Raw genomic sequence first — 11,347 nt, 5'->3', positions numbered from 1 at the left:
AGACGAGCGGTCAACCGCAATTCATTCATTTCATTGACGAACATTCAGTATAAAACATCTCCTTTTGCTTTTGCTTTTAATTTTTATTTATTTCTCATGATTTTCTACACTTGGCGGCCCAGTTGGTTGGACGATTTTGATCTTGCGCTCCTCAATTTTGAGGGATGTATCTATCTACATTGGTTCTTAGTAATCCTTTCCTTCATCTGAGGCGTTATTTAGTAAAAACTGTTTCAGCACTCCGACACAGCGCGCGTCGTTATTTTCGTTTTGCTATTTCCCTTTCGTCGGGGGAGATTCGTTGGGTTCTCTCAACGACCACCTTGTCGTCGTCAAAGAGGTAGACCAATTCACATACTCTGTCAGGGCAAGGAAACATCAGGAATCTATCCTGATTTAACCATTACAGACGTGCTACACCGAACATAATATTGGTACGGTCTGTAGCGAATAGACCGCCAACGGGAGAAGAAGTATCGCCATGCAGCTTCACTCGTCACATTTTGCTATGTTATTTGCTATCTATTAACTAGCTGCTTTTACAGGTGCTGCTACATTTGCTGCAGGTATATTCACCGGATGCAACCCGGTGGATGCTTGCTTGTGTCAAAGACACCTGAAGCCTTGGTTGGATAAAACTACACTGGCCGCAAGCATGAATGTATGATTCTGTGCTCCATGTGCGGGAGGACAAGAATTGCCCTTTCTTGGTGTATCTTTCTACTGCTTTTGCCGCATTTTCCCTCTGTGCCTCACCAACATTTGCAAAGATGGTGGGTGTGTTCCCCTCAATCGTCCTAATATACCCCAGTGATATCGTTCCAGGAACGACGACTTACCATTCGCAATACCTTCCCCGCCGACAGGTTGTGAGTCAACGACTCTTCATTCGCCTGGCCATCCTCTCTAAAGTTTGCGTTGCAGTTTTCTCTCGGAATTCGGTGCTTCCGAACCACGAAGCTAGATCCCATTGCTTACCTGCGAATAGCACTTTCTGTGTTGTCAGTTTGCGCAACCAGGCTTTTAGTCCGGCCAATCCGAATCAACCCTTCAAAGCTTCAATAGATACGATAATATTCTTGTTTCAAGAATCTGTTTAGTTATCACTCACGATTAGTTATTATTCGTCTTGAGCTTTGAAGGCGAGATCGATCAAGGTTTAGTCTTCTCTGTCCCGCAATCTCGATTATTTATCCTCGTGGGCAATCAGAAAATAATCGTGTAGACACGACCTGAGATACTGAAAATATGCTCCTTAGGTTTCCTCCTAAACCACCACTGGATAAAAGGGGGTTTCCTAGACTACCTGATGATGTATTATTTTGAGACACTGGATGATTTGCCGGGAATGCTTGACCGAACATATGACTACAAAATTCAACCCTAATTGCAGTTTAATTCCAGATGTTTCCTCCTTCTATACCACCCGAGGGCGTCAAGTTCCTGTTAGCCAGCCTGCTTGTGGAGTATTTCGTTCCGTCATCCATGTCTACTCGCTTACGCGTGTCTACCGAGTGCATATTCTGAAAGGACTTGCTTTTTTTTGCTTTGCGTATTTTCATCATCGTTCTGCCAACCCGAGTTGAACATCCGCATCCTACTTCGTACCACTCCTACCATCAGCCGCTGATACTCGTCTGTCCCTATTCGTTCGGGTATGGATATACTCTACTAGCTGTTGTGTATGCATTGGAATGTTTCCTGTTCAATCAGGCTGCGTGGCACTTGTTCGCACCGTTTTCCGTCTTTTTGTTCAAGAAGTTACCCGAGCAGATAGCACAACGGCACAGCACTTTAAAAGATGTTGCTCTCTGATTCTGCTGATTGTGTCGCGGTGCGTGTTTTACTATCTCCAAAATATCGGCCGTTCCGTCCCCGGTAAGCCTTGATCCCCACGCTTCTCCTAGTTTCTTCAGCGATATCTGCGGCAGCTGTTTGATTTCGCTGAATGGGTTGTGCTTAAAACAGGGGGAGGTGGTTATTTTCCGTTCTCCGTAGCCTTGGCTCCGGTAGTCCAACAGGAATGGGGTGCTACTCTCCGGAACCCAATATGTATACGTCCACAAATTTTCTACTTTTTCAACGAGCTAGACATTCCTCGACCGTGAGAAATGTGGTCCATTTCGTCAACGCCGTTGATAGTGGTCTGTCGCAAACTGCGCTAGCTTTCAGGAAATTTTAATTTTGCACTAGAGATGAACAGTGATATGGCCGGCTGGGATGGGGAATCATAGGTACTAGCATGTAACCATGACCTATTGTCTTGTGGTATTGCTACATAGCGCACAATTCATCCCACCACATCTCCGCTGATGTTTGATTCAACAATTTCAGTCTTCACTGTCCTCTGAGAGCAGTAACATCGTGTGAATAGCCCTTTCGTCAAATGGAGAACCTTTGGATATCAGGCGTCCCTTAGGACGTGATCAACAACACATTAGGTTCTCCAGCATTAATCTGTCCATACTGACGGTATCTTCCAACTTTTGCCAAGGAAGCAGTTACATTTCCACACCGTTGATATGCAACTAACGTACGATTGTACTTATTTAGGTAATATATTTACGTACGTGTGGGGAGACGAATATGCTATGATGTGCACCAACCCCAACTGCAAGAGCGGAGCAAGGCACTTCCCAGCCCATTGCCACAATGAATACAACTCCCCTGTGCGGGGAGAAGAAACAAAGTCGCCCTTTGTCATGGTGAGGGTTGGAAATCTCAAGAGAGAGAGAGAGAGAGAGAGAGAGAGAGAGAGAGAATATTGGGAAAGCAATAAAAGAACCGACTTTTGACATCCAGCTCCTATTTTGGTCCACTCAAATTCATCCCCTACATTAGGTTGAAGCGGCCAAAAAGAACTTATCTCCCAAAGAGAGGGTGGGAATGGATGTAAAAGGAGCGTTATGACTCATAATAGTTACGTCTTGGAGGTTGACCGTTAACTGTTTTTCCGAAGAAAAGGGGCACGAAGACTGAAATAATCAAGGGACATAGGCGAAGAATCTGAGAGCGAACAAGAAAACCATTGAACCTGAACATGCATCCTTCAACGATCCATAGTTATCTTGGTAGAGTGAGAAGCTTTTTGTAAAACGTGAACTGGCGATCAAAGCTATGTTCATGCTACTCTGGGGCGAACTGAAGGAGACCCAAAATCAGTACAGGGAGAGACAGGATTGTTGACTGTGACAGACATATTCTATCAGAGACAGGGGAGGTATGTGAATAAATGCATGGATCTGTGCACATCTATAGGGTGTTTTGAGTGTCTTGAACAAGTTGTCTGATCAAATCAAATAACTTGTATTGAGGAATGTGTGAACTGACAATTAGGATAATTTCCAACAATGCCTAGTGATCACAGATAATTGAATGTGCGGTTCGAAAAGACCTTGGTACTCAGAATGTAAATCGAATGAAGTAGAAACGAGGTTGAAGGGAGCAGAGCTGATGCCAAAATTAGATAATGAATTAATTAATTTGTACTTTTACTTTGCAGGCCATTTGGCTGTACGGGCCAACATGTAATACCTGAAAGTAAATTGAAAGCATCTAGACTATCAAATGCCTCAATATCCACGGTTGCTGGTGCCCTGTTGTACAACCAACCATCCTTCCACCTCCATCAATGGTCAAAAAAAAAAAAAAAAAGAAAAAGAAAAAGAAAAAGAAAAAAGAAAAAAGAAAGAAAAGAAAAGAAAAGAAACAAAAGATCCCCTCTTTGTTCATGTTGTAAAAGCTACATTAATCTACATGAGGAAATGAAAAGAAAATGTCAGCTGGGAGATTGAGTAGAGTCGGTATGTGACCCACGCGATCGCAATAAGGTAAGAATGCAAATGAGAAATATACAGAGAGAGAGACGGGGTTCGCCATGCGTATGTGTGTTGAGATGATGAGAGAACAGAATTGGTAAAATATTGTTTTTTTGACATGTTCTACATAAGGTCAATATGTGACTTCATATTTCGAAAGTAGGCAGACAATGTCAAAAGCATTTCCTCATTCTCTCAAAGACGCTCAGGTATTTATTTATTTATACCAGTACTCGGGCTTGACAAAGTCAGCCATAGTCTTTATATCTTCGTGAGCATGGTGGTGTTCATCTAAACGTATATACGTCAGCATTGTGATACATCCGAATACATATTTGAAGAATATGCATCATTCACAAATTGACAAGTCAAATCATGATTTATGTAATGAACAAGCCCACGTACCGTGATGAGCATGGGGATCGTTCTCAGGTCCAACATATTCCATCTTAACGACGTTTCCACACTCTGAGCATCGCTCGATTGGTCGATCGCGGGATACCTAGAATACGTATCAGATAAGTCACCGCCGTATGACCCAAATGGAAAAGTGCATGGATGGAGAATGGAACTCTAATTGAAATGGTCCTTACCGTGAGCCACACGACAGAATGGGAGTCCGCGGGGTATCCAGTGCAGCCGGCGTATTGCTCATTTCCACCAGATTTGACGATGATCGGGTCATTTAAGGTTCCTGCCAAAATTTGTATATGGGTTCAGTCCCAAATATTACCCGCAGTCTCAACTTCACTAGCCAGGATTGCATGTTTGAATGAGATACGGAATAAAAGGCACCGGAAGCCACACACCCATTCTCGACGAATCAAGCGGTCGCATATCGAAAACATCAATTCCATGCATTTTTCCTAGAAGTTCCAATCTTTCCAAGCCGGTTGCCTGTTCGTAGTCTGTGGGCATGGTTCCGGGCTTCGCACCGGGAGGTAGAAGGTCGGTTTGTTCCGCGATATCTATGTTAAAACAGTCAGAGTTTGTTTCCCAAGTGTCATGTGTAATGTTATTCCGATCAGGTTTGGGCAATTGACAACAGCTGTAGCTGTACGATCAAATGAATCAATTGCCCATAAACTAGTATACGATGCCGAACACCTAATCGAGATAAAGATGGACGAGTTTAGAGCAGACGAAAATCCGTTGACTAACCCTCGAATGAAACAAGCTTGCCTACAGGCTCTCCGGGCTTAGGGTCCCATTTCGACGTGGCCGGCTTCCCAGCATCGCCTGGAAAAGAATGAAGGTGGAAAATTAGCAATCAGTTCGAAAATTCACGAGACCAAAAAGCGCTTTTAAGAATTGAGCGTTGTTGAAAAGTCGTTGGAACACAAATTGGGCGACAATGTGAAAACGGAATGGAGAAAATCGAAACGCGGGCGCATACGTCGGATGACTGATGCGGAAAAAGACCGCCTGGCAAGAGCCCTAATGGGGGTACGCCGGGCGAGAGTGAAGGCAGTTCGATGAGCAAACATTATTCCGACTGCCAATGGGGCTTGGAAAAGGTGGTGGTTGTGGTTTGAAGGGTGAGGTGGTGTAATGGTGGTATTTGAGGTATGAGTTTGAAGTTGACGTTGGACCTCAAGCAACCAACCGGATCGTCCATGGATCCAAGATGATTAGTCATTATCCGCTAAACTATGCTTGGGTATCATGTGATTTATATTTACCCTAATTGGTCGATTTTAGTTCTTGCCAAGTTGGGTTCCGTTAGGGTTAGCCCTGTTCCCTTTCTTGACTCAAATAACCTCCATCCAGACTCCAAGAGGGGAACCCACCGACGTTTGTTATGGAATGGAATTGGAATAAGACTCCTTCTTCTCTTCCACCCTCGAGAGGCAACTCTTAGTTTCCCTTTCCCTGGTAGCCTTTTTGTGTGTAACCTTTTCGCAGAATTGCTAACGTGGCTCACATTACGATGTCACAACAAAACGCCTTTCTATATGCATAAAGAATCGGTGAGACTTCGGGGAGTACAGGAGACCACCGGGACTACATAAATGAACAGGGGAATGAAAACTACACAAAGCCGCATACACATAGGTTGGACAGTCGGGAAACGGTCGTTTCTGTGTTGACAATTCTCCTACGCGTTTTTCACTTCTCCATATTCAGCCTCGGAGTAGCCTCAGCCTCTTTGCTAGACACTCTGTCAGTATCCTTATGCACACTCAACAGCGACACCCGTACCAAACAAAATGACAGGCCATGATGGCACACCAAGAAAATGATTCCCATATGAAATAGAATCCATAGCAAAGACCTTGGATATTCATCACAAGCCGTCTTATCCCTAGGACCTAAACGCTCCTATTCTACATTTCTGCCTGAAAAATATGAGAAATGCGAGGACAAGAAAATCGCTAGCCAGCATAGTCGCAGAATATTCACACCGTGCAAGACGTGAAGATCAATCAAAAACCAATAAAGAATGAACGTTTCGAAATATATAAACCTCGCCCCATTCCTGATTTCCCTCAGAACCATTTAACTTAACCTACAGAATCCCGATCCACATCAAAAAAAAGACATTAGGAACTAGTTATTAACGAGTGTCATCAGTTGGGAAATCATAAATAAAGTAAAAAGCCCCCATCCCGCCCTACCGGATAAATGACAGATAAGAAAGTAAAAAATTGGGTATCATTGTTGTGCAATGCCAAACGTTAACCAATCCAATTCACCCAGGAAGTATCATCAGCCGAAACAAAAGTAGATAAGACAAGCAGAGCAGCCGGAGGATAGTCACAGACGCCCTAAGACAGAACAAACGGGTACAGTTCGTTCGCGGCAGATGGGGGATTCGCGATGCTAAGGAAAGTAATTTGTGATCCGTGTGTGACTTTTGGGAGTCGCCGCTATATTAATGTTTTGGATTTCCAGCACGCGCCAATATAAAAGTTTTCACTCTAGCAATTTTCTTTTCTTTATTTTTTCTCCTTTCTAGGTCAATGTTCTCGTACGCCCTCAGGCTATATCGGGTCAGTCTTGAACCTGTCGTCATCCCCATTTTTCCTTTATCTTTTCGTTTTCGGTCCAGGGATAGCAGCAGGAGGAGAAACTAACAGGGGTTGGCGGTATTAAGTCGAAGTCATATGGAAGAACCGATAGAATTTTCTCTGCGAACGCTGTAACAACAAGGCTGAGGGAGCAAACAGGGAACAACGTAACTACTCCGACAAAGCAAAAGCAGACGTACACCTCCACATCGTACATAGCCACGGGAAGAAAACCCTCACCGTATCCTAGAATTATCTCTTAAGTGGGGCCAAAAGCAGGGAGATTTCCGCGATGATTTTCTGCTATAATTCTGTGGCTTTGTCTCGACAGGCTGCAGGTGAGAACCCACTTCCAACTTTATTCGCGATCACACGCCAGCGGTCATTTTCGTACTCGTGGATCGCGTTACGCAACCGTTGTACCTATGAGGGATGTTAGCCCAACCCGTAACCAGTTGTCTTCACAAGTGACTGGCAGTGCCTGATTACAAGCAGAAAATGACAGTCGTACCATCTCATCCGTCCAGACCGTTGCCTTGGCTTTCAATTTGGTGCAGTAGCGAACCTGCAATGTGCCGCTGGTCCGACCGGGAAAGAAATCAGCGATTTGCTTCCATGTTAGGTTTTTATTTTCCTTCAGCTCTACCAGCAGGGCATCCTCTTCCGGGGTAAATTTTAGTTTGGGCCCTCGCGGTCGTGGTGCGGGATCCGGCATCCCTGGTTGGCCAACCACGCTTGGAGGCCCAGATACTCCCCCAGGTGATGTCAATTCTGCATCGGAGCGCTGGGCGCCTACGAGAGTGGCTTGAGAAGGCAATCGATGGTGATGGTGGTGTTGCTGGTGCAGCGAGGGCGTCTGTTGGTATTCGTGTTGAGATGGAGGCTGGTGGTGCGATGTGGGATCTGATTGCGCAGACAAGAGCATATCGGTGGACTGCCGCTCATCCCCGTGAGATGTATCCGAGAGCATTGAAAGACTGAGTCCTGCTGTGTGATCATCACCTGGTTCACCAGACCCTTCATCGATGCGCGCCCTTTTCGACCCGTGTCGCTTACTCGCATATGATGGTAGGTGGAGCGGGCCGGTGTTAAAGTGAGGTGGAAGCTGGGGTGCTACCATCTGCGCGGGGAGTAAGACAGGTGGTTGGATGTCGCGTACAGCGTTATGGGATCCTGCAGAGGACAACGCAACAACGCCCGGCTGCCCGTGTTGTCCGTGCTGTTGCTGTTGCCGCTGAGGCGGCGACGCTTGCTGGTGGTGGTGATGGGATGGTTGCTGTTGTTGCGGCTGCTGAAAGGATTGATGATGCTGGCCACCTGAGAGGAAGGCAACATCAGACCTCGCCGCATGATGAAGTGCCGTTGTAGATTGTTGATTTGCTTGGTAAACCAGTTGACTTTGTTGTTCCTGAGCCTTCGACTGCTCTTGTGCCGAATAATCAATCTGATAATCCCGATATGGATCCGCCAGCGTCACGGTTGTATATCGGCGCTGCTAGAGCTATCAAGCCCTAGCAGGCTGCCTGATGATTCGTAAGTAAATCGTATTGTAGAATCAGCGCGAAAGCGCTGTAGATTTGAAAAGGAAATTCCGGTCTTTGTTTTGGATTCTTCGTTTCTAAAAGGTCTGGATGGCTGGACTTTTCTCCTTTTGAGGTGCATTCAGCGCGAGGAAAGAGTTAAGTAGTGAGAGGGGTCGCGATTTGGTGGGAATCATGCAATTTCAGTTTGTAAAATAAAAGAATAAAAATCAGACGCCCCGCGCCAGACAATGAGTGAGCTGGGCACGTCAAAAGGCCAAGGTAGTTATTCCTCGGGAGTTATATCAGGGCTGGTGCTCATTAAATGAAGTTTTAGGGCTGAGTTCGGGGATTCGCGAAATGAGAACTTCTCGAACTTCTTGGGTAAAAGGACGAGAGAACGATAGCGCATAGTAGTCTTATTATAGAGGTCCGTCGAAATAGACATTGTAGATCAGGCGGGACTAGGGTGAGGGACCAGACGGATGGTTGTGCTAAAGGAGGGTTGGCATTCAGGGAAATAATCATAAGGGCTATTGAGAGCCCACATCATAAATTAAAAATGATGGGGCGGACTTCAAGGGTCAACTGCGGTCGCTTGAATAGAAATAGGTCCCGGCAAACCTCTGCTAAAATGGGACCAGGGAATGATGGACCGAGTTCTAGACGGTCATCTTACGCTTGCCTAGGCGCGAACCTCGGAGTGGAATCTGGCATTTCTCGGAGGCACACACTCTCTTCTCTGCGTTGAAACAGAGCATTTAAGTGGAGATATAAAAGCAATGTCCCGCATGTCAAATACCCCTTCCGCAACTTCACACAATGTGAACGCAAAGGCCGAGCAAAGGAAGCTGAATCATGGAGTATAAAATGTATGGTACAATGCGACAAAAGCGCTCTGAGTAACGACCGGATTATTCAGGAACAAAAGGACGTTAGAAAGAGTGGAGAGAGCGGTGCTGGTGGTGGAAATGGCGGCTCGTCCCCTGTTCCCAACTGATTGCGAAAGGGCACATGCCGCGAAAACCTGAGGAGCTTCCAACCCGCTCAAGAATAATAAAGAGAAAGGCGATTGCGATTGCTGTCATCACAAGCAGCCCCGCGATAGAGGTGTGAGATAACATTCGATTAATCCAGTCCAACAAGATTGCCGATGATCAAGGGGCAAACAAACATGCCTCACTTCACACTGCGCGACTTCCACGACGATTGTCAGCCGGGATCGAAGAGATGAGAATCCCATATGCACCGCCGGGATTTGTTTCACCGTTCGGGATCATCCTTCTCGTGGTTCTCATCATCGACAGGGAGCTTTTTCCTCTCTAGGATAAGAAGTAGAAAGGGACCAATGCTTCTATCCTTGCCCACAAGTGGTGAAGCCCAGTTTGCTGCCAGTGGCTCTGTTCCATGCTCCCTGATCATTTTAATTCCTCGAGACTGTAACGGCTAATTAGTCCCCGCCAGCTCCTGAATGGCTGAGATTATAGCGCACGTCGCGTCAAGATTCCAGGCTAGCCAAAGCTAGAGCGAGGCATCAAACAAAGGCGTGATCGACAGATTGCAAACTAGGCCCGTCGTGTCCACTCCCGCAGCTCAGTTTGAGTTTAAGCCTTCTACTCCCCATGCTTAATTTAACAACTTGTTCTGTTAATTATTCCTGTAACAAGCATAGTGATATTATCTAGCTAGCTCAGAACCCTCGGGTCGAAAATGTCGAGGTAGCCAAGAAAGATTACAGAGATCGAAAACTCGGAATTTCCAGAAGGGGTATTGACGGAGCCTCTCGTGTCTAAATTTAGGTTCAAGACAGTGGTAGTCAATTTCTGCATTGTCAGAGCCAAGGAACCAGTCTCAGTACACCCTACGGAGTAGGAATGCAAGGGAAACTAAGAGTTAATCTCGCCTCACAAGATATCGATTGTCGATGTTACAAGTAGGTTTTCTTGACAAAGACTCTTCACAGTCGCTGCCTTGTATCACAGCTTGGTCCCGCGTGGAATTATATCCTATTATTCCACTTCAAGCATACGGTGTAAAACGTGATACACCCGGGGGACTCCTGCAGGGTATCGTCTGCATAAAACCATGGAGTGAGGGGGTCTGGAAAAGGCGGTTGGTACACCTTCATATTGAAGCAGGGTCGAGATAGCCGATTTCACAACTTTCAGCGAGGACACGCAAATTGCACTAGGATCAAACGCCCCAGGCATTGCAGGCATCGCAGCTTCCCAGGATCCTGGCGGGGCTAAACCGCGTTGAAACACGCCTCAACAGTCTAAGCTCGATGCTCATTTGAAACTGATGTTCTTGCCCCACAACGGCGGCCTTTGGATTGTGGAGCAGTCCGTCAAGAAGAGTGACTCGAAGCCTGAAAATCCGGGCCTGAATGAAAAAAGTTAGCGACAGAATTTTCAGAGTTGAGGTAAATGTTTGGAAATTCATCGGGAGCAGGTTGGGCACAGGCGGATGTCCAGACCTCATTGACAGCTACTCGGTCGTTAATATTTCCCAGGTCTCTGCAGCACTCATCTACCAAAAAGCAATGGTAGGCGTACCAATGACGGTGGTGACGCCAGAATTGAAGTTGGTTTCCTAGGTGGATAACTTCGGTGGAGATGTTCCTAAGTGGACAATCGAGACCGATTCTGGTTAGTTGACGATCAACGGCCCCAGACTCCTAACAAACCATCTACGAACCCCGCAAAAAATGGCATCCTGAGAAATATAATAATTGTGAATATAACTATTGCTAATATGACATGGGATATGACGCTGTCGCTGGGAACTCCTCCAGAAGCCAAGCGCTCTTTGTTTCATACAACTAAAATTAATATGCACAAGACGAAGGAAGAAATCAAGAAGAGCTATTTGCAAATGACAATGAGCATCTATTCGACAACAAAACTTGAAATTCCACGATGCGCGTGTTAGTATTCATCCCCAACCCTCCAAGGATTCCTTTATATATTTCCCAAATTTTTAAAAGGCCCGGTGTTGA

General features: G+C 45.8%; 2 protein-coding genes across 2 annotated transcripts; both read right to left on the bottom strand.

The window, feature by feature from the left end:
- Positions 1–4,035: 4,035 nt before the first annotated feature.
- Positions 4,036–5,305, bottom strand: HCAG_04564 (cytochrome c oxidase polypeptide IV, mitochondrial precursor; the record flags this gene model as incomplete). Its single annotated transcript, XM_001540674.1, has 6 exons — positions 4,036–4,109; positions 4,224–4,320; positions 4,412–4,512; positions 4,628–4,786; positions 4,980–5,057; positions 5,215–5,305. 6 exons carry the CDS (start codon positions 5,303–5,305, stop codon positions 4,036–4,038), a joined length of 600 nt encoding a protein of 199 aa, XP_001540724.1.
- A 1,827-nt stretch (positions 5,306–7,132) lies between these two features.
- HCAG_04563 (predicted protein) lies at positions 7,133–8,797 on the bottom strand (the record flags this gene model as incomplete). The annotated part of the gene is made up of 3 exons (XM_001540673.1): positions 7,133–7,252; positions 7,341–8,324; positions 8,744–8,797. 3 exons carry the CDS (start codon positions 8,795–8,797, stop codon positions 7,133–7,135), a joined length of 1,158 nt encoding a protein of 385 aa, XP_001540723.1.
- Positions 8,798–11,347: the final 2,550 nt, after the last annotated feature.

The sequence above is a fragment of the Histoplasma capsulatum genome, genomic scaffold (assembly GCF_000149585.1).
Source record: "Histoplasma capsulatum NAm1 scaffold_4 genomic scaffold, whole genome shotgun sequence".
In the NCBI taxonomy this organism is placed as follows: Eukaryota; Fungi; Ascomycota; class Eurotiomycetes; order Onygenales; family Ajellomycetaceae; genus Histoplasma; species Histoplasma mississippiense.
This window is presented reverse-complemented; position numbering and strand designations above follow the sequence as displayed.